General features: G+C 45.5%; 1 protein-coding gene across 4 annotated transcripts in view; it reads right to left on the bottom strand.

The window, feature by feature from the left end:
* The window catches only part of il1rapl1a (interleukin 1 receptor accessory protein-like 1a), a 460,647-nt gene that overhangs the window by 117,388 nt on the left and 319,086 nt on the right, over positions 1–24,173 (bottom strand). For all 4 annotated transcript variants that reach the window (XM_031800049.1, XM_031800051.1, XM_031800050.1 and 1 more), the window contains exon 6: positions 19,101–19,175. In XM_031800049.1, the coding sequence (XP_031655909.1) occupies positions 19,101–19,175 (75 nt within the window). The remainder of the gene's footprint in view (positions 1–19,100; positions 19,176–24,173) is intronic.

Raw genomic sequence — 24,173 nt, 5'->3', positions numbered from 1 at the left:
AACATAAGCATTTCACTACACCCACAATAACATCTGCTAAAATGGTGTATGTGACCAATACAATTGGTTGGATTTTATACACTATATTAGGCCCAGCCTTGGGAACTTTGTTGTTCCTAGAAATGGCTGTGATTTTGATCCAACAGAATTGGATACATCTTTCAATGTAGAGGAGAGGGCAAACAAAGAGGAGCATTAGAGGACTTATAAAGGAGAGGGCCAGGGTAGAGTAGAGGACTTATAAAGGAGAGGGCCAGGGTAGAGTAGAGTAGAGGACTTATAAAGGGGAGGGCCAGGGTAGAGTAGAGGACTTATAAAGGAGAGGGCCAGGGTAGAGTAGAGTAGAGGACTTATAAAGGAGAGGGCCAGGGTAGAGTAGAGGACTTATAAAGGAGAGGGCCAGGGTAGAGTAGAGGACTTATAAAGGAGAGGGCCAGGGTAGAGTAGAGGACTTATAAAGGAGAGGGCCAGGGTAGAGTAGAGGACTTATAAAGGAGAGGGCCAGGGTAGAGTAGAGGACTTATAAAGGAGAGGGCCAGGGTAGAGTAGAGGACTTATAAAGGAGAGGGCCAGGGTAGAGTAGAGGACTTATAAAGGAGAGGGCCAGGGTAGAGTAGAGGACTTATAAAGGAGAGGGCCAGGGTAGAGTAGAGGACTTATAAAGGAGAGGGCCAGGGTAGAGTAGAGGACTTATAAGGAGAGGGCCAGGGTAGAGTAGAGGACTTATAAAGGAGAGGGCCAGGGTAGAGTAGAGGACTTATAAAGGAGAGGGCCAGGGTAGAGTAGAGGACTTATAAAGGAGAGGGCCAGGGTAGAGTAGAGGACTTATAAAGGAGAGGGCCAGGGTAGAGTAGAGGACTTATAAAGGAGAGGGCCAGGGTAGAGTAGAGTACTTATAAAGGAGAGGGCCAGGGTAGAGGACTTATAAAGGAGAGGGCCAGGGTAGAGGACTTATAAAGGAGGGGGCCAGGGGAGAGTAGAGGACTTATAAAAGAGAGGGCCAGGGTAGAGTAGAGTACTTATAAAGGAGAGGGCCAGGGTAGAGTAGAGGACTTATAAAGGAGAGGGCCAGGGTAGAGTAGAGGACTTATAAAGGAGAGGGCCAGGGTAGAGGACTTATAAAAGAGGGGGCTAGGGTAGAGGACTTATAAAGGAGAGGGCCAGGGGTAGAGGACTTATAAAGGAGGGGGCCAGGGTAGAGGACTTATAAAGGAGAGGGCCAGGGTAGAGTAGAGGACTTATAAAGGAGAGGGCCTGGGTAGAGGACTTATAAAGGAGAGGGCCAGGGTAGAGGACTTATAAAGGAGAGGGCCAGGGTAGAGTAGAGGACTTATAAAGGAGAGGGCCAGGGTAGAGTAGAGGACTTATAAAGGAGAGGGCCAGGGTAGAGGACTTATAAAGGAGAGGGCCAGGGTAGAGGACTTATAAAGGAGAGGGCCAGGGTAGAGGACTTATAAAGGAGAGGGCCAGGGTAGAGGACTTATAAAGGAGAGGGCCAGGGTAGAGTAGAGGACTTATAAAGGAGAGGGCCAGGGTAGAGGACTTATAAAGGAGAGGGCCAGGGTAGAGGACTTATAAAGGAGAGGGCCAGGGTAGAGGACTTATAAAGGAGAGGGCCAGGGTAGAGGACTTATAAAGGAGGGGGCCAGGGTAGAGGACTTGTAAAGGAGAGGGCCAGGGTAGAGGACTTATAAAGGAGGGGGCCAGGGTAGAGGGCTTATAAAGGAGGGGTCCAGGGTAGAGTAGAGGACTTATAAAGGAGAGGGCCAGGGTAGAGGACTTATAAAGGAGAGGGCCAGGGTAGAGGACTTATAAAGGAGAGGGCCAGGGTAGAGGACTTATAAAGGAGAGGGCCAGGGTAGAGGACTTATAAAGGAGGGGGCCAGGGTAGAGGACTTATAAAGGAGAGGGCCAGGGTAGAGTAGAGGACTTATAAAGGAGAGGGCCAGGGTAGAGGACTTATAAAGGAGAGGGCCAGGGTAGAGGACTTATAAAGGAGAGGGCCAGGGTAGAGGACTTATAAAGGAGAGGGCCAGGGTAGAGGACTTATAAAGGAGGGGGCCAGGGTAGAGGACTTGTAAAGGAGAGGGCCAGGGTAGAGGACTTATAAAGGAGGGGGCCAGGGTAGAGGGCTTATAAAGGAGGGGTCCAGGGTAGAGTAGAGGACTTATAAAGGAGAGGGCCAGGGTAGAGGACTTATAAAGGAGAGGGCCAGGGTAGAGGACTTATAAAGGAGAGGGCCAGGGTAGAGGACTTATAAAGGAGGGGGCCAGGGTAGAGGACTTATAAAGGAGGGGGCCAGGGTAGAGGACTTATAAAGGAGAGGGCCAGGGTAGAGGACTTATAAAGGAGAGGGTCAGGGTAGAGGTCTTATAAAGGAGAGGGTCAGGGTAGAGGTCTTATAAAGGAGAGGGCCAGGGTAGAGGACTTATAAAGGAGAGGGCCAGGGTAGAGGACTTATAAAGGAGAGGGCCAGGGTAGAGGACTTATAAAGGAGAGGGCCAGGGTAGAGGACTTATAAAGGAGGGGGCCAGGGTAGAGGACTTATAAAGGAGAGGGCCAGGGTAGAGTAGAGGACTTATAAAGGAGAGGGCCAGGGTAGAGGACTTATAAAGGAGAGGGCCAGGGTAGAGTAGAGGACTTATAAAGGAGAGGGCCAGGGTAGAGGACTTAAAAAGGAGAGGGCCAGGGTAGAGGACTTATAAAGGAGAGGGCCAGGGTAGAGGACTTATAAAGGAGAGGGCCAGGGTAGAGGACTTATAAAGGAGGGGGCCAGGGTAGAGGACTTATAAAGGAGAGGGCCAGGGTAGAGGACTTATAAAGGAGGGGGCCAGGGTAGAGGGCTTATAAAGGAGGGGTCCAGGGTAGAGTAGAGGACTTATAAAGGAGAGGGCCAGGGTAGAGGACTTATAAAGGAGGGGGCCAGGGTAGAGGACTTGTAAAGGAGAGGGCCAGGGTAGAGGACTTATAAAGGAGGGGGCCAGGGTAGAGGGCTTATAAAGGAGGGGTCCAGGGTAGAGTAGAGGACTTATAAAGGAGAGGGCCAGGGTAGAGGACTTATAAAGGAGAGGGCCAGGGTAGAGGACTTATAAAGGAGAGGGCCAGGGTAGAGGACTTATAAAGGAGAGGGCCAGGGTAGAGGACTTATAAAGGAGGGGGCCAGGGTAGAGGACTTATAAAGGAGAGGGCCAGGGTAGAGTAGAGGACTTATAAAGGAGAGGGCCAGGGTAGAGGACTTATAAAGGAGGGGGCCAGGGTAGAGGGCTTATAAAGGAGGGGTCCAGGGTAGAGTAGAGGACTTATAAAGGAGAGGGCCAGGGTAGAGGACTTATAAAGGAGAGGGCCAGGGTAGAGGACTTATAAAGGAGAGGGCCAGGGTAGAGGACTTATAAAGGAGGGGGCCAGGGTAGAGGACTTATAAAGGAGGGGGCCAGGGTAGAGGACTTATAAAGGAGAGGGCCAGGGTAGAGGACTTATAAAGGAGAGGGTCAGGGTAGAGGTCTTATAAAGGAGAGGGTCAGGGTAGAGGTCTTATAAAGGAGAGGGCCAGGGTAGAGGACTTATAAAGGAGAGGGCCAGGGTAGAGGACTTATAAAGGAGAGGGCCAGGGTAGAGGACTTATAAAGGAGAGGGCCAGGGTAGAGGACTTATAAAGGAGGGGGCCAGGGTAGAGGACTTATAAAGGAGAGGGCCAGGGTAGAGTAGAGGACTTATAAAGGAGAGGGCCAGGGTAGAGGACTTATAAAGGAGAGGGCCAGGGTAGAGTAGAGGACTTATAAAGGAGAGGGCCAGGGTAGAGGACTTAAAAAGGAGAGGGCCAGGGTAGAGGACTTATAAAGGAGAGGGCCAGGGTAGAGGACTTATAAAGGAGAGGGCCAGGGTAGAGGACTTATAAAGGAGGGGGCCAGGGTAGAGGACTTATAAAGGAGAGGGCCAGGGTAGAGGACTTATAAAGGAGGGGGCCAGGGTAGAGGGCTTATAAAGGAGGGGTCCAGGGTAGAGTAGAGGACTTATAAAGGAGAGGGCCAGGGTAGAGGACTTATAAAGGAGGGGGCCAGGGTAGAGGACTTGTAAAGGAGAGGGCCAGGGTAGAGGACTTATAAAGGAGGGGGCCAGGGTAGAGGGCTTATAAAGGAGGGGTCCAGGGTAGAGTAGAGGACTTATAAAGGAGAGGGCCAGGGTAGAGGACTTATAAAGGAGAGGGCCAGGGTAGAGGACTTATAAAGGAGAGGGCCAGGGTAGAGGACTTATAAAGGAGAGGGCCAGGGTAGAGGACTTATAAAGGAGGGGGCCAGGGTAGAGGACTTATAAAGGAGAGGGCCAGGGTAGAGTAGAGGACTTATAAAGGAGAGGGCCAGGGTAGAGGACTTATAAAGGAGAGGGCCAGGGTAGAGTAGAGGACTTATAAAGGAGAGGGCCAGGGTAGAGGACTTATAAAGGAGAGGGCCAGGGTAGAGGACTTATAAAGGAGAGGGCCAGGGTAGAGGACTTATAAAGGAGAGGGCCAGGGTAGAGGACTTATAAAGGAGGGGGCCAGGGTAGAGGACTTGTAAAGGAGAGGGCCAGGGTAGAGGACTTATAAAGGAGGGGGCCAGGGTAGAGGGCTTATAAAGGAGGGGTCCAGGGTAGAGTAGAGGACTTATAAAGGAGAGGGCCAGGGTAGAGGACTTATAAGGAGAGGGCCAGGGTAGAGGACTTATAAAGGAGAGGGCCAGGGTAGAGGACTTATAAAGGAGGGGGCCAGGGTAGAGGACTTATAAAGGAGGGGGCCAGGGTAGAGGGCTTATAAAGGAGAGGGCCAGGGTAGAGGACTTATAAAGGAGAGGGTCAGGGTAGAGGTCTTATAAAGGAGAGGGTCAGGGTAGAGGTCTTATAAAGGAGAGGGCCAGGGTAGAGGACTTATAAAGGAGAGGGCCAGGGTAGAGGACTTATAAAGGAGAGGGCCAGGGTAGAGGACTTATAAAGGAGAGGGCCAGGGTAGAGGACTTATAAAGGAGGGGGCCAGGGTAGAGGACTTATAAAGGAGAGGGCCAGGGTAGAGTAGAGGACTTATAAAGGAGAGGGCCAGGGTAGAGGACTTATAAAGGAGAGGGCCAGGGTAGAGTAGAGGACTTATAAAGGAGAGGGCCAGGGTAGAGGACTTATAAAGGAGAGGGCCAGGGTAGAGGACTTATAAAGGAGAGGGCCAGGGTAGAGGACTTATAAAGGAGAGGGCCAGGGTAGAGGACTTATAAAGGAGGGGGCCAGGGTAGAGGACTTATAAAGGAGAGGGCCAGGGTAGAGGACTTATAAAGGAGGGGGCCAGGGTAGAGGGCTTATAAAGGAGGGGTCCAGGGTAGAGTAGAGGACTTATAAAGGAGAGGGCCAGGGTAGAGGACTTATAAAGGAGAGGGCCAGGGTAGAGGACTTATAAAGGAGAGGGCCAGGGTAGAGGACTTATAAAGGAGGGGGCCAGGGTAGAGGACTTATAAAGGAGGGGGCCAGGGTAGAGGACTTATAAAGGAGAGGGTCAGGGTAGAGGTCTTATAAAGGAGAGGGTCAGGGTAGAGGTCTTATAAAGGAGAGGGGCAGGGTAGAGGACTTATAAAGGAGAGGGCCATGCCTATACAGGTATAGGAGAGGATCAGTCATTTCATACCACAAAATCATCATGGGTTTGCAATACATTGTCTTCTACGATAGTAGCACCATCAAACAGAATAGTCCTACTGAACATCAGGGACCTTTCAGTCTCATCACAGCAGTTGTGTTGTTAATCACAGAACGTTGTTGTACAGATGTGGTCTCCTCCCACTGGAAGGACGGCAGTGCAGCACAGTAGGAGATTGTTGCTTTCATCACATGGGTGTCGAGAGAGAGAGAGAGAGAGAGAGAGAGAGAGAGAGAGAGAAAGAGAGAGAGAGAGAGAGAGAGAGAGAGAGAGAGAGAGAGAGAGAGAGAGAGAGAGAGAGAGAGAGAGAATCTATACTGTAGCACAGAGCTCGGTAACTAGATTATTTCGTAGCGGATGGTTGGGGGGCCTGAACATAGTTAAATTGAGACACGATCACGTCTCTGTTCTTATTCATGGGAATACTACATTTCCCAAATGAAACACATTTTTTTGCTGAATTCCTTGTGATTTTTGTAAAAAAAAAAATACAAATAACTACAATCATAAACATTTGTATTTATCACTTGCGGGACGGGTTGTCCTGCGGGCCGCCTGTTGCCGAACCCTGCTGTAGCAGATCAAAGCTCTAGTGTTTTAAGCTTAGAGTGTTTTGTGTGTCATGGAGGAATGTGTGTGTGTCTGTGATTCTCCCTCTATGCTTGTCACAGATCCGCCAGTAAAGCACAGTGGAAACCAGGGTAGTCAGCAAAGATATGTCTGATGAATGCCATAGTATGTATTATCAATGTGTGTGTGTGAGTGTGTTTGTGTGTATCCGCTAGTAAACGTATGTGCATCAGTGTGTTAATGTGTGTATGTCTGTGTGTAAAATGTATGACCGAGCTGCTAAATACAGTCCTTTTTACTGCTATCATGTGTTTATGGAGCCTGGCCTGTGAAATAATGGAGTCTAATTTCTTTCCACTAGAGTGCTCCCATCTGCTGGATTTGGGGGCCAGTACAGTAAAACCCTCTATCAGTGACAATTATCCCACGCTTAGAGAGGACTGCACCGTAAGCGTGTGTGTGACCCACTCACTCCCACTGCTAATGATGCAAAGAATGTGTGTGTGAGTGGGTGTCGCTCCGGGTGGACTGCTGCGTAAGCGAGTGTGAATCTCTCACTCCCCTCCTCCAGGACATATCGCCCTTAGGGAACATCACAAAAGGTGTGTGACAGTGTGTCCCACTCCCTCCCAATGGAATGTCTCCAAGGATGACGGATGCTACACCGAGACGTCACAGCATGAATCACTCCCCAGATTCCTTCAATGGGGGGATGACTGCATCAACCCTGGGGGAAGAGGAGGGGGCTGTGTATCTGCTGCTGCAGGTACAGTAGTGGTGAAGGAAAGAGGGTACACTAATGGAAAACTGTCATTTAGCTATTATCTTCAGTATAATGTAAATAATGGTGCATTTTGGGAAAATGTCTGTATTTCCAATGGTACTGTATCGTATCTTTGGCGTGCCAAAACACTTTTTGACCACTAGTGGGTGCATGGCATTGTTGTTTATTAACATATTTGATCCTTTTAAGAGGCTGTATTTGTTGAGCCTGTGAGTGAGAATGCTGTTCCAATTGAACTCCTACAGTATGCGGTTATAGTGCTCCATGAAGTTTTAAATGTACAGGGGACAGATTGTAGTGGCAGCAAGTCTTAAACCTTAAACAGTTGAGCATTTTGACATGTCCTTTCGGTCTGTTTTGCCCTGTAGTCACTGCCAGTTTGGAAGCCTTTGTTAAGGCCTACAATTCTTAATTAACATGCTGGAATGTGTGAACACCGTCTAGCAGCCAACTTGCTTTGATACTGTATTGATATTACTCTCGGTGTATTATTAAATACAGTATTTTACCCCGGCTACCTGTAAGATACTGTAATATTCACAGCAACCCCTTTACAGTGCATAATACAGCTGGTTATGTAGAGTACAATCACAACTCCATTAACTGTAAGGTGGTCGTAGCCAAGTCATCTCCCATGCAATATAACACCGCTTCCAGCTTTACAGGTGTGTGTACCTATCTATAATGAGTATGTCAGTGTGTTTTAAAGCTATATAGTGGCTAGGTCAGAGCTATGTTGGCCAGCAGGTTGGCCCGAGTAGATAAAGTGGGCAGTATTTCCTGGCAGCTCTCTCTCTCTCTCTCTCCTCTCTCTCTCTCTCTCTCTCTCCTCTCTCTCTCCTCTCTCTCTCTCCCCTCTCTCTCTCTCTCTCTCTCTCTCTCCTCTCTCTCTCTCTCTTCTCTCTCTCTCTCTCTCTCTCTGCAGATTTATCATCTCCCATACAATATAACACCGCTTCCAGCTTTACAGGTGTGTGTACCTATCTATAATGAGTATGTCAGTGTGTTTTTAAAGCTATATAGTGGCTAGGTCAGAGCTATGTTGGCCAGCAGGTTGGCCGAGTAGATAAAGTGGGGCAGTATTTCCTGGCAGCTCTCTCGCTCTCTCTCTCTCTTCTCTCTCTTCTCTCTCTCTTCTCTCTCCTCTCTCTCTCTCTTCTCTCTCTCTCTCTCCTCTCTCTCTCTCTCTCTCTCTTCTCTCTCTCTTCTCTCTCTCTCTCTTCTCTCTCTCTCTTCTCTCTCTCTCTCTCCTCTCTCTCTCTCTCCTCTCTCTCTCACTTCTCTCTCTCTCCTCTCTCCCTCTCTCTCCTCTCTCTCTCTCCTCTCTCTCTCTCTTCTCTCTCTCTCTCTCTGCAGATTTATCCCTCACTTACTCCTTCCATCCCTCCAATCCCTACTTCCTTCTATCCCTTCCTCTCTACCTATTGCCTCCGTAACAGCTACCTGCTCTATCTCTCTCCCTCTCTCTCCCTCTCTGTCTCTCGATCCATTTTCTCTTTATTTCTCTCTCCCTCTCTCCTCTCTCCTCTTTCTCTTTTTATCTCTACCTACACCCCTCCCTCCCTCTCTCACTTTCCTCCCTCTCTCCATCAGGAATGACCTCAGTGCTGCTGGCTCCCCACAGTAAATCTGCCATATAGTTCCATAAAACTGCTAGGGGCATGACTTGACAAATATTAAGAAAGAGGAGAATAAATAAATAAAACTAAATAAAAGAGAAGAGTGTCTGGAGTGAGAGGATTCTTCTTCCCTGCTCTGTAAAAGTGTGTGAGAAAAACTAAACGGAGCCAGGTTGTAAAATATTTACCTCGGTGTCTCTGAGTTTCACTAACTCTGCTGGGAGCCCTGTGGACTCACTGCATCAACACCATACACATACAGTATGCACACACTCACACAGGCATATACGTGTGTGTGCGTGTGCGTGTGTGTGTGTTTCAATCGAGAGCTGGAGGACTCCTGATATCTCCAGGAGTGATAAGTATAATCAGTTGTTGTCTAGTACTGTCTTTTTGCTAGCTAGGGACATCTACTTTTAGTGTTGCCTGTCTTCCCAGTAGCCTACTTGGTGTGTGAACTGCTGACTGCTCATAACTTACAGAGGATTGTTGACACATCAACTAGGATTAAGGGGCATGGCAATTTGGGACTATTGTGGTTTTGGTATTCAGTGTCAGCGGCGGTCTCGTCGTGAAAACTATCGTCGAAACAAAGAGGAAGGAAGGAGAGGAAGGCTTCACTCTCTCACTTTAGTATCGCACCTAGTTATTTTCAGATGATCTCATTTATGTATCTCACTGTATCTCACTGTATCTCACCTAGTTATTTTCAGATGATCTCATTTATGTATCTCACTGTATCTCACTGTATCTCACCTAGTTATTTTCAGATGATCTCATTTAACTCTTTTGTAGTTTAGGCAATTACTATATGTGTGTGTTTTCTATACCTGTTCGCTCCTCTCACTGTAGGCTTTACAGATTCTCCCCACCCCTTGGCTGCAACCCTTCTAATTTAGTGTCCCCTGCGTGCACAACCCATGTGGAATTCCTGGTCTACGGCAACGTATGAAACTGCTGATCTGCGGTCAGGCTCGCCCGAGTTCATCTCAGCCTATGCTGCCCTTCAGTCCCTAGAATTTTTGGCCCTGACAGGGACATGGATCACCCCAGAAAACCCTGCTACTCCAGCTGCTCTCGCATCTGACGACGTTTTCTCTCATAGTCCGAGAGCATCTGGTGTGACAGAGCTGCTAATTTCTCCTAAGTGGAGATTTTCTCTTTTCTCCCTACCATCTCGTCATTTAAATTTCATGTTGTCAGTGTCAGTTGTCCAGTCAGGCTTAACACTGTCATTTACTGCCCACCAGGTGCCATTAGAGATTTCCTCAGTGACCTTTATAAACTCATTTCCTGACAATGGCTCACCACTCTTTGTACTGGGCGACTTCAACCTTCTGATATCTGCCTTCGATTAATTTATTTCCAACTCTCTCTTTCCCTTCTTTGCCTCTTTTGACCTCGCCTTTTCCCAGTCCCCTCCCACTCACAAAGCAGGCAATACACTTTACCTTACCCTTTCCCAGTCCCCTCCCACTCACAAGGCAGGCAATACACTTTACCTCACTTTTCCCAGTCCCCTCCCACTCACCAGGCAGGCAATACACTTTACCTCACCCTTTCCCAGTCCCCTCCCACTCACAAGGCAGGCAATACACTTTACCTCACCTTTTCCCAGTCCCCTCCCACTCACCAGGCAGGCAATATACTTTACCTCACCTTTTCCCAGTCCCCTCCCACTCACCAGGCAGGCAATACACTTTACCTCACCCTTTCCCAGTCCCCTCCCACTCACAAGGCAGGCAATACACTTTACCTCACCCTTTCCCAGTCCCCTCCCACTCACAAGGCACGCAATACACTTTACCTCACCCTTTCCCAGTCCCCTCCCACTCACAAGGCAGGTAATACAATTTACCTCACCTTTTCAAGGTCCCCTCCCACTCACAAGGCAGGCAATACACTTTACCTCACCCTTTCCCAGTCCCCTCCCACTCACAAGGCAGGCAATACACTTACCTCATACCTCATCTTTACTAGAGGCTGTTCGTCAACTAATCTCACTGCAACCCCCCTCCAGGTCTCTGATCACTACTTTGTTTTTTTTCTTTTCTGTCTCCCTCTCCTCCAACCCTGGCCACTCAGCCCCTACCCAGATGGTCATGCGCTGTCACAATCTTTGCTCTCTCTCTCATCTTCTATCCTATCATATCTCCCTTCTGCTAAATCCTTCTGCCTCCTGTCTCCTGATTCTGCCTCTTAGATCTTACTATCCTCCCTTTCCACATCCTATGATTCGCACTGTCCCCTTTCCTCCCGCCTGGCTCGACCCTCCCCTCCTACTCCTTGGCTAAGTGACTCATTGCAAGCTTACAGAACAGGACTGAGGGCAGCTGAGTGAAAATGGCCTTCTGGATGACCTATCATCCTTTCACTCCCTCCTCTCTACCTTCTCTTCCTCTGTATCCGCAGCTAAAGCCACTTTCTATCACTCTAAATGTAACTAACCCTAGGAAACTCTTTCCCACCTTCTGCTCCTTCCTTAATCCTCCACCCCTCCCCCTCATCCCTCTCTGTGGACGACTTTGTCAACCACTTCGAAAAGAAGATTGACAACATCCACTCCTCATTCACTCAGACTATAGAGTCCACTCACACAGAACTACCCTACGCTTTGACCTATTTCTCCAGATGAAATCCTGGGACTAGTGAGGTCTGGCTGCTTGCTCGACCCCATCCTCTGCTCCCTGCTCCAGACCATCTCTGGAGGCCTTCTTCCATTCATCACTTCCCTCATCAACACATCCCTGACCACTGGCTGCATCCCATCTGACTTCAAAATGGCCTGAGTCGCTCCTCTTCTCAAGAAACCAACACCCGACCCCTCTGACATCAAAAACTACAGGTATCCCTTCTTTCCAAAACATTTGAGGCTCTACACACTACCAAAGCTGACTCTCTCTCCTCTGTTCTCATCCTACTACATCCATGCGCTGCCTTCGACACCATGAACCATCGGATCTTCCTCTCCTCCCTATCAGGGTTGGGCGTCTCAGGGTCTGCACACACTTGGATTGCATCCTACCTGGCAGGCTGCTCCTACCAGGTGACTTGGAGAGGATCTGTGTCTGCACAAAATACTCCCACTACAGGTGTCCCCCAGGGCTTGGTTCTAGGCCCTCTCCTCTTTTCGCTATACACCAAGTCACTCGGCTCTGTTATGTCCTCACATGGTCTCTCCTATCATTGCTTTGCGGATGACACTCAACTCTTTTTCTCCTTCCCCCCTTCTGACACACAAGGTAGCAAAACGTACCACTGTGTGCCTGGCATATATCTCAGCTTGGATGATGGCCCACCACCTCAAGCTCAACATCGACAAGATGGAGCTGCTCTTCCTCCAGGGAAGGCATACATGCTCCAAGGTCACTCCATCATGGTTGAAAACTCCACGGTGTTCCGCTACCAGAGTGTAAAGAACCTTGGTGTGACCCCGGACAACACCCTGTCGTTCTCTGCAAACATCAAAGCAGTGACCTGCTCATGCTCTACAACATGTGTCAAAATCATTCCATGGAGGGCTGAGTGTCTGAGGGTTTTTGCTCCGTCCTTGTACTTGATTGATGAATTAAAGAACTCCCCTCACATGGTTGTCTAGGTCTTAGTTGAAAGGAAAAAACTAAAACAAGCAGACACTAGGCCCTCCATGGAATGAGTTTTACACCCCTGCTCTACAACATCCGTAAAGTACAACACTCAAACAGGAAGAGTCGCAGGTCCTAATCCAGGCACGCTGGACTAATGCAAATTGATGTTGGCAGGGCTCCCTGCTTGTGCCATCATACCCCTGCAACTTATTCAGAACGCTTCAGCCAGCCTTGTGTTCCTTCCCAAATCTTCCCATGTCAACCCACTCCTCCTCACACTCCACTGGCTTCCAGTCGAAGCTCGCATCCCATACAAGACCATGGTACTTGCCTACGGAGCAGTAAGAGGAACCGCCCCTCTTGCTCTGCTCAAACCCTACACTCCAACCCGAGTACTCCATTCTGACATCTCTGGTCTCTTGGCCCTTCCACCCCTACAGGAGGGCAGCTCCCGCTCAGCCCAGTCCAAGCTGTTCTCTGTCCTGGTACCCCAATGCTGGAACCAGTTTCCCCCTGAAGCTAGGACAACTGAGTCCCTAGTCATCTTTTGAAAACATCTAAAACCCTAATTCTTCAAAAAGTATCTTAAATAATCCCACAGCACCCCCCCCCCCCCGCAAAAACTTTAATGAACTAAACTTTAATCACACTTGACCCCTACTAGCTCTGACTTTGCTAATACCTACTTCATTGATGAATGATAGACTAACTATGACTGAGATATGTGGTTGTCCCACCTAGATATGTTAAGATTAATAAACTAACTGTAAATCGCTCTGGATAAGAGTGTCTGCTAAATGACTAATATGTCAAATTAGTGTGTGTTTGTGTGAGTGTGTGTGTTGTGTGTACTAGATTGCATGTCTGTCAGTCCATTAATGGTAGCCTATTCACCCGTGGTCAACCACAGTTGTGAGCGCAACAAGGTATCACATTTTCCCCAAACGTCTATGGGTGAAGTAAAGGTGAACATCATTTTTGGACGTTTAAGATGAGACATTGTTACCTAACTTCATTTACGTAAAAATTAAACCAAAAACACTTGAATTGGGCTGGGGGTTTCACATCTCGTAAAGTTAAGGGTTAAGGTTTTGGACATGGCTGAAATAGTGGTGAATCTTCTACTGCACATAATTGGTTATTATTATTTTTATATGTCATCCTATTTTTTTGTAAGATTAAGGATTTTGATAATGTATCAATAATACAAAATGCAAAAATATATATATCTTACAATCTGAATCTGTGGCCCATTCTTCCTAGCTGTGACTGTCCTCACTATCGAAAGGGTATGATGCTTCCTGCTCAATTAGGCTCCTTTCGCTCATAGAATGTTCCTGTGTTCATTGCCTGTGAATGTCAGTGGATACGTTGGCAAAAACATTGACCAAGGCCATAATTTTACATCAAATTACATATCTTTCATTGAGCATGATATTGACCTTAAAAGTAGCCTAACTGCACAACGTTGCCCTAAGGCAACAAACAAATTAGATTAACTACACAACGTTGCCCTGAGGCAACACAAAGAAAACGACATTTAAAAAAAATATACAACACAATATACAATTTTGTGTCACTGGCCTACAGACAATACCCCATAATGTCAAAGTGAAACATTGATTTTAGATTTTTTTAAATAATTAATTAAATATGAAAAGCTGAAATGTCTTGAGTCAATAATTATTCCACCCCTTTGTTACGGCAAGCCTAAATAAGTTTAACATCATTTGTGAATGACTACCTCGTCTTTGTACACCACACAGGTCCCTCAGTCGGCCAGTGACTTTCAACACAGATTTAACCACAAAGACCAGGGAGCTTTTCCTATGCCTTGGTAGAAGGGTTGAAATAAAAATGTCCCTTTGGTATTTTATTAGGATCCCCATTAGCTGTTACTCAAGCAGCAGCTACTCTTCCTGGGGTCCACACAAAACATGAAACATAATACAGAATGACATAATACAGAACATTATTAGACAAGAACAGCTCAAGGACAGAACTATATACATTTTTTAAAAGACACATGTAGCCTACATATCAATACATACACACAAACTATGTCGGTCAAATTGGGGAGAGGCGTTGTGACCTGAGGTGTTGCTTTATCTGTTTTTTGAAACCAGGTTTGCTGTTGATTTGAGCAATATGAAATGGAAGGAAATGTTATGCAATAAGGGCTCTATATAATACTCTACGTTTTCTTGAATTTGTTCTGGATTTGGGGACTGTGAAAAGACCCCTGGTGGCATGTCTGGTGGGATAAGTGTGTGTGTCAGAGCTGTATGTAAATTGACTACGCAAATCATTTGCGATTTTCAACACATTAATGTTTCTTATAAATATAAGAAGTGATGCAGTCAGTCTCTCCTCAACTCTTAGCCAAGAGAGACTGGCAGCATAGTATATATATCAGCCCTCTGATTACAATGAAGAGCAAAACGTGTCGCTGTTCTGGGCCAGCTGCAGCTTAACAAGGTCTTTCCTTGCAGCACTGGACCATATGACTGGACAATAATCAAGATTAGACAAAACTAGAGCCTGCAGGACTTGATTTTTGGAGTGTGGTGTCAAAAAAGCAGAGAATCTCTTTATTACGGCTAGACCTCTCCCCATCTTTACAACCATTGAATCTATATGTTTTGACCATGACAGTTTACAATCTAAGGTAACGCCAAGTAATTTAGTCTCCTCAACTTGTTCAACAGCCACACCATTCATTACCAGATTCCGCTGAGGAACTTAAGGAATGATTGGTTCCAAATACAATGCTCTTAGTTTTAGAGATGTTCAGGACCAGTTTATTACTGGCCACCCATTCCAAAACAGACTGCAACTCTTTGGTAAGGGTTTCAGTGACTTCATTAGCTGTGGTTGCTGATGCGCATATGGTTGAATCATCAGCATACATGGACACACATGCTTTGTTTAATGCCAGTGACAGGTCATTGGTAAAAATAGAAAAGAGTAGAGGGCCTAGAGAGCTGCCCTGTGGTACACCACACTTTACATGTTTGACATGAGAGACGTTTCCATTAAAGAAAACCCTTTGAGTTCTATTAGATACATAGCTCTGAATCCACGATGTGGCAGAGGTTGAAAAGCCATAGCACATACGTTTTTTCAACAACAGGTTATGGTCAATAAAATTAACTTAATGTCCTGAAATACAAAGTGTTATGTTTGGGGCAAATTCAACACAACACATCACTGAGTACCACTTTCCATATTTTCAAGCATGGTGGTGGCTGGATCATGATATAGGTATGCTTGTCATCGTCAAGGATAAGGACATTTTTTAGGATAAAAAGAAACATAAAATCACAAACACAGGCTAAACACAGGCAAAATCCTAGTGGAAAACCTGGTTCACTCTACTTTCCATCAGACACTGGGAGATTAATTCACCTTTCAGCAAGACAATGACATAAAGCACAATGCCAAATCTACAATGGAGTTGCTTACCAAGATGACATTGAGTGTTCCTGAGCGGCCTAATTACAGTATGGAAAGCCTTAAAATGTCTGTTTAGCCACCTTCAACAACCAACTTGACAGAGCTAGAAGAATGTGAAAGAATAATGTGCAAATATTGTACAATCCAGGTGTGCAAAGCTCTTAGAGACTTACTCAGAAAGACTCACAGCTGTAAACGCTGCCAAAGGTGCTTCTACAAAGTATTGACTCAGGGTTGTGAGTACTTAACTATGTTATATATTTCTGTATTTAATAATTGCAAACATTTCCAAAAACATGTTTTCACTTTGTCATTATGGGGTATTGTGTGTAGACGGGTGATAAAATATATATTTAATCCATTTTGAATTCAGGCTGAAAGAACAACATTGAATAAGTTCAGGGCTGTGTGTTCCCTCTAAGCTGAGCGAGTGCGTGGGTTCGCAGGTTCCCTGGAACTGCTGAGCAGAAAAAAAAAGAAAAAAAAGATTAAGATACTTAACTAAAATCAACTTTCTAGAGTTTCCCCGCTTAGTTAACACTATCAACGTTTCCCTTTGCTGTGGGAATTGTGATCGAATCAACGCAATAGTAGCCACTTTAAATGTAACATACCAAAACAAAACAAACTATGCAAGACTTAGTATGCAAAACTAAATATACAAGAGATTTTGTTGTTGGCAGAATGCATGGTAGTGCTGTAGGATTCTATTGCATTTACATGCATGACTCTGGCCGTAATCTACACAGACTGGTGCAGCATAAACAATTAGACATGCAGTAGGCCTATATGTAAATAGACCATTGCCATATATGGATCTGTACCATTCACGTTGAACTGGACTGTGTTTACAGCATTAGCGGTTGTAAGTAGATGTGCTTGTTTTGAGATCAACACGAGAGCTGCATGTAGACACGTGTGCAAATTTGTTCATATCCTCTGCTAGTTAGTGAGTTATTAGCCCAGTTATCGATAATTTGTAGTCAGCAATGGGTAAGTGCTTGTTCCCTACAAGAGCAGACAACATTTACATTTCTAGACATCTTTAAAAAGTGAGTAGGGTAAAGATATTTTTTTGTCTTAAAGGGGCAGTGTTGTATTCTAAAACAGGCTTGAAGAAGCTAAATAGCCAATAGGCTATAATGTAATGGGAAAAATGATACATTTTACTTTTTAAAGTGGCTTGTTGCATCAAACAACACAAGAACCTTTTCAGTCACCTCCTTGTCTGAAGGACAAGTGGATAAACAGGTTAATGTTAAGCCCTGCATGTTTATTTCAAAAGTTTCATGGGATGTAGATCTACATTGAACACTACACATTGGCTGCTACTGTAGACTGAATGATAGAACAGCTATTTCCATGTTAAAACATTATGGGATGCATTTTCTATTTTTTTTTTGATGGTTAGGCCACTCTGGTAGACTTACATTATGATCAAATAGCCACAGTAGCCTACTTGACCACTGTCTGAAACTGTAACTTAAAGCGGGTACAGCCTCATTATTCACAGAACACACGCACTGGGAGTTGCACAGAATTTTCACAACATTCAAGTTTGCAATCAGCAGAGCTAACAATTGCTCAGTGCCAAAATGTTTTGGAGGGAACATTGGTTAACGAACGCTTTCTGAAGGCACTGTATATAAAAACGAAATATGTTCAGAACCTTCTTTAGAGGTTCCTACACAAATCCATATTTTTTATTGTGAAGTTCCCTCTATTTAAACATGCACAATAATTAAAGGTATCTTACCCTTGATGTGCTCAGGTTGCTCTGCTTCCTCCTCCAATTGATACATCATTCTGACTTCTGCACCTCATTGGATTGTTTACAGACATGTCATCACATATTGTCCTTTCTAGAGTGATCTCCCTGTGAGCTACCAATAACCCACTTGTATCCCTGATAACAACAAAACACTAAAGAAAAGAGTGGTAATTGTCTCCAAAGCACTCTGTGGAGCAAACACACACACCCACACACACAGTGGTTGTGCCGTGGTGAGTGGAGAGACTCACTCTGTGGAGCAAACACACACATGTACCTCGGGCCACCCTGACCCCTGTCAACAAAGACAATCTGCAGTATTGTAAGCCACCTCCTCTCCATGTGGACAACCACGCTACACAACACTGGCACCATATGGAGCCGATATCGTTGAGGAAACAGCAGCATTTCTATACACAGAAAAATAGTTTTACAGTGTCTGTGTTCTTCTACCAGAGTTAAAACTGTCATCATCAATCTGTCTGATAAGCAGGGAGGTTACAGTCTAAGAGGATCTGTGAATTCATCACTTTTCAGTCATTTAGAGATGCAGTTTTGTTCTTTCTTTCACACTCTAGTACATATGTAGGATGTTAATTTAATTCTTCTGTTGTTGATCATTTAAAATACTTCTAAAGATGATCATTTCCACTTTAAAATGTCAGACTTGATTTGCACCAATGAAAAATGTATAAAACATGTTCTTTATCCATTCATTATAATCCACATAATAATTCACATTTGCTGCAGGACTATTTTTCTGCTGTAGCAAACTGGCTCAAATGAAATCCTATATCTGTATACAGCACCACAGAGGAAATAGACATACTGTAGATGCTAACATACAGAGGATCGTACGCACACCCACACACACGCCCACACACACACACGCACGCACGCACGCACGCACGCACACACACACACACACACACACACACACACACACACACACACACACACACACACACACACACACACACACACACACACACACACACACACACACACACACACACACACACACACACACACACACACACACACACACACACACACACACACACACACACAAAGCTCCTACTGATAACGAAGAGGGAATAAATCCCAAGCTCCTGCCCTACCCTACCCAGGCCTGATTGCTTCTGCCAAATTTAAGGCGCGGCGTGGCCCAGCCCCAAACACAAAATCAGAAATAACTTCCTCTGTTAGTAATTAGCTGCTCCTCTCTCTCTGTCACTCACTTATTGCTTGGAGTTTGCTCTGCATGCACTTTGCACATGGTTTGGATCTGTGAATATCCATAGCAACTGCTATGGGCTGCTTTGGGCTGCTTTGCTCAATGACGAGACATGAGAGAGCAGTTAGCTACCTTTCGTCACTCTAAATCCAGACAAAACTGTCAAATAATCTCTCCTGTCTTATATTTGACAAGTTTGAAGCACTTCTGACACCATGTTATGATCTTAGTCAGATATGACTGTACTGTGCAGCAGAGCACGAGCAAATGGCTCAGCTTCAATATGTTAGTGATCAATTTAGTGATACCCGAGCCCTGCCCGTATCCTAGTTATTGATGAAAAAACAGCTTCTACCCAGTCTTAACCCGATGTATAATGTCGGGGCCTGTAAGGCTCAGGTCATGTAGCAGAGCTCTAGCTCTTACCTAGCTGTAGCTCCATGTTGCTGATCTTGTTCTCAGAAGGATAAAGGATCTTCGGTGGCTTGTCAGTCAGAGGGGCTGGAACAAAGAAACACACAGTTTAGACATGTTAGATGTCACTCACAAACATGAGAATGCCATGGCATTGTCAACACCACCATACTGCTACTGAACCTTGCTTTTTTAAAGGCATAGACAAAAGTTATATAGGCCCACTTAGTAAGAGTAAAGATACAGTGAGAGGGATAGACGGAGAGAGGGAGACAGAGAGAGGGATACAGAGAGAGGGAGACAGAGAGAGGGAGACAGTGAGAGGGATACAGAGAGAGGGAGACAGAGAGAGGGAGACAGAGAGAGGGAGACAGAGAGAGGGAGACAGAGAGAGGGATAGACAGAGAGAGGGAGACAGAGAGGGATACAGAGAGAGGGAGACAGAAAGAGGGATAGACGGAGAGAGGGAGACAGAGAGAGGGAGACAGAGAGAGGGAGACAGTGAGAGGGAGACAGAGAGAGGGAGACAGAGAGAGGGAGACAGAGAGAGGGATAGACAGAAAGAGGGAGACAGAGAGGGATACAGAGAGAGGGAGACAGAAAGAGGGAGACAGAGAGAGGGAGACAGAGAGAGGGAGACAGAGAGAGGGAGACAGAGAGAGAGATAGACAGAGAGAGGGAGACAGAGAGGGATACAGAGAGAGGGAGACAGAAAGAGGGAGACAGAGAGAGGGAGACAGAGAGAGGGATAGACGGAGAGAGGGAGACAGAGAGAGGGATACAGAGAGAGGGAGACAGAGAGAGGGAGACAGAGAGAGGGAGACAGAGAGAGGGAGACAGTGAGAGGGAGACAGAGAGAGGGAGACAGAGAGAGGGAGACAGAGAGAGGGATAGACAGAGAGAGGGAGACAGAGAGGGATACAGAGAGAGGGAGACAGAAAGAGGGAGACAGAGAGAGGGAGACAGAGAGAGGGATAGACAGAGAGAGGGAGACAGAGAGAGGGAGACAGTGAGAGGGATAGACGGAGAGAGGGAGACAGAGAGAGGGATACAGAGAGAGGGAGACAGAGAGAGGGAGACAGAGAGAGGGATAGACAGAGAGAGGGAGACAGAGAGAGGGAGACAGTGAGAGGGAGACAGAGAGAGGGATAGACAGAGAGAGGGAGACAGAGAGAGGGAGACAGAGAGAGGGATAGACAGAGAGAGGGAGACAGAGAGAGGGAGACAGTGAGAGGGAGACAGAGAGAGGGAGACAGAGAGAGGGAGACAGTGAGAGGGAGACAGAGAGAGGGATAGACAGAGAGAGGGAGACAGAGAGAGGGAGACAGTGAGAGGGAGACAGAGAGAGGGATAGACAGAGAGAGGGAGACAGAGAGAGGGAGACAGAGAGCGGGAGACAGAGAGAGCTTGTGAATTTATGCCGTCTCCAATGCAAGGACGTCCTTCTCTGAAACAGAAAACTCCTAACAGTACATCCAGTCCTCCGGTAGAACAAAAAGTCTGTTTCCTAAAATGCTCTGTTGTATTAATTATACCTGACACTAGAACAGAACCCTCAAAAAGCAAGTAAGCATTCACATAGTCTGGATCCTGCAACCAGAAAACAGACTAGCAGGAAGGGATGGTGCAGTGTTGGTTATGTCATATTCACAATGAACTAATGGACACCAGTGGAGTGACAGCAAAGAACATCTCAAGTTGCCAAATCAAAGACAACACGTACACTAGAACTCTCTCTCATCCCCTCTCTCTGATGCTATGAATCTCAACTCTGTTCCTCCTGTCTTCCCTTGTCCTCCATTATCTTTCACTACAGAGTGATATTCCTCTCTGTTGCCTATATAAATGACATACATTTAGTTTGGCCTATTTGCGCTAATCAATTTGTCAATGATTTGACACAGACATGACACCAGTTAATGGTGCTCAGTGTTTGAACAAACATCATTGTGAGTGTATGAGAGAGAGAAAGAGTGACAGAGAGAGAGAGAAACACCAAATTGAGACTCTGCATGCAGAATTCTGCAAAATCATCCTCTGTGTACAACGTAGAACACCAGATAATACATGCGGAGCAGAATTAGGCAGATACCCGCTAATGATCAAAATCCAGAATAGAGCTTTTAAATTCTATAACCACCTAAAAGGAAGTGATTCCCAAACCTTCCATAAAAAAGCCATCACCTACAGAGAGACTAACCTGGAGAAGAGTCCCCTAAGCAAGCTGGTCCTGGGGCTCTGTTCACAAACACAAACACACCCCACAGAGCCCCAGGACAGCAACAGCAACACAATTTGACCCATCAAATCATGAGAAAATAAAAAGATAATTACTTGACACATTGTAAAAAATGTACAAAAATACAGTGCCAACTAAAATGCTGATTGGCCCTAAACAGAGAGTACACAGTGGCAGAATACCTGACCACTGTGACTGGCCCTAAACAGAGAGTACACAGTGGCAGAATACCTGACCACTGTGACTGGCCCTTAACAGAGAGTACACAGTGGCAGAATACCTGACCACTGTGACTGGCCCTTAACAGAGAGTACACAGTGGCAGAATACCTGACCACTGTGACTGGCCCTAAACAGAGAGTACACAGTGGCAGAATACCTGACCACTGTGACTGACCCTTAACAGAGAGTACACAGTGGCAGAATACCTGACCACTGTGACTGGCCCTTAATAACAGAGAGTACACAGCGGCAGAATACCTGACCACTGTGACTGGCCCTTAACAGAGAGTACACAGTGGCAGAATACCTGACCACTGTGACTGGCCCTTAACAGAGAGTACACAGTGGCAGAATACCTGACCACTGTGACTGGCCCTAAACAGAGAGTACACAGTGGCAGAATACCTGACCACTGTGACTGGCCCTTAACAGAGAGTACACAGTGGCAGAATACCTGACCACTGTGACTGGCCCTTAACAGAGAGTACACAGTGGCAGAATACCTGACCACTGTGACTGGCCCTTAACAGAGAGTACACAGTGGCAGAATACCTGACCACTGTGACTGGCCCTAAACAGAGAGTACACAGTGGCAGAATACCTGACCACTGTGACTGACCCTTAACAGAGAGTACACAGTGGCAGAATACCTGACCACTGTGACTGGCCCTTAATAACAGAGAGTACACAGCGGCAGAATACCTGACCACTGTGACTGGCCCTAAACAGAGAGTACACAGTGGCAGAATACCTGACCACTGTGACTGGCCCTAAACAGAGAGTACACAGTGGCAGAATACCTGACCACTGTGAGTGGCCCTTAACAGGGAGTACACAGTGGCAGAATACCTGACCACTGTGACTGGCTCTAAACAGAGAGTACACAGTGGCAGAATACCTGACCACTGTGACTGGCCCTTAACAGAGAGTACACAGTGGCAGAATACCTGACCACTGTGACTGGCCCAACTTCTTAGAGATAGGGGGCAGCATTTCTACTTTTTGATAAAAAATTATGCATATGATTAGTAGGGGTGGATAGCTAAACACTCTGAAGTTTCTAAAACTGGTTCAATCATGTCTGTGACTATAACAGAACTTATGTAGCAGGCAAAACCCCAAGGAAAAACTGTTCAGAATAAAACATTTTTTCCCTCTGACAGTTCCCTCAATTGTCTTTGGCAAGGGAAATTAGATAGCGTCCATTTTACAGTTCCTACAACTTCCACGGGATGTCACCAGTCTTTGGAATTGGGTTGAAGTTAATCATTGGTGAAACGAAGAAGAGGCACTTCCTGGAACAACGTTACACTTTTGATAGTTACGCAAGAGGGAAAAAGGCCCAGAAGAAACTAAATCAATGGCTACAGAGGGACTTATCTTTAAAAGGTAGAGTCCTAATAACCAAGGCTGAAGGTATCTCTAGACTAACATATGGTGCCCAATCTTTATATCTTGACCGTAAAATAAGCAAGGAGATAGACCAGATGCTTTTCAACTTTCTTTGGAGAAACCGTACCCATTACATTAGGAAAACTGTTGTAATGAACACTTATGAGAATGGTGGACTGAATTTTCTGGATTTTACTACTTTAAATAATACTTTTAAGATCAATTGGATAAAACAATTCCTAAGAAGACCCACTTCTATCTGTAATTGTATTCCTCATCATATCTTCTCTGTCTTCTCTACTCTTGGTGGCCTTAACTTCATGTTGTTTTGCAATTATAATATTGACAAAGTTCCAGTGAAACTTTCTGCTTTTCATCGGCAGGTTTTCTTGTCATGGTCCTTAATTTATAAACACAATTTTTCTCCACACAGATATTATATATGGAATAATCGGGATATATTGTATAAAAATACCTCTCTGTTTTTAGAATATTGGTTCCGAAATAATATCCTATTGGTGAGCCAACTGGTAAATGCAGAGGGTCTTTTACTCAGTTATAAAGAATTCTTATCACTTTACAAGGTCCCTGTAACACCTAAAGATTTTGCAATTGTTTTAGATGCCATTCCCTCAGGTGTTGCTATGTTATTCAGGAACATGTCAAGACCTGACCCTCAGAGCCTACCTTCTACTGACCCTGTTGACTCATCAGTAGGAAAGATTTGTTTCTCTTTTGGTCCATTCAACAACAGAGCGATACGATCCTTGTTTCAGCAGGATGTTCTCTACCTTATGTCATGCCTTATTGGAATGGATTTATTGATAATATCTGTTGGGGAAAGGTTTGGATGTTGCCACACACATACCTACTTGTTAACAAAATTAAGGAAGTTTCCTTTCAAATTATTCATAAATATTATCCTGCCAACCACTATATGAAGAAGTTTAAGGAAAACATCAACTCAAATTGCTCCTTTTGTAATGACCACCCAGAAACAGTTGTGAATCTTTTTTGGCATTTTTTTGGTAAGAAAACCGTGGCAAGACATCAGTAGGTTTATAATTGAACACATTTATGAAGATTTTACACTATTGTGGAGAGATGTACTGTTTGGATTCTTTAAATACAATAGAAATAAGCGGAATCATTTTTATGTAATTAATTTAATTATTATTTTGCCCAATTGTACACAAATGTAAATTTACAAACAGAAAACCACATTTTCGTACC

Source organism: Oncorhynchus kisutch, linkage group LG2, assembly GCF_002021735.2.
Source record: "Oncorhynchus kisutch isolate 150728-3 linkage group LG2, Okis_V2, whole genome shotgun sequence".
Taxonomy (NCBI): domain Eukaryota; kingdom Metazoa; phylum Chordata; class Actinopteri; order Salmoniformes; family Salmonidae; genus Oncorhynchus; species Oncorhynchus kisutch.
The sequence above is the reverse complement of the archived record's forward strand: the minus strand, read 5'-3'. Positions and strand labels throughout refer to the sequence as shown.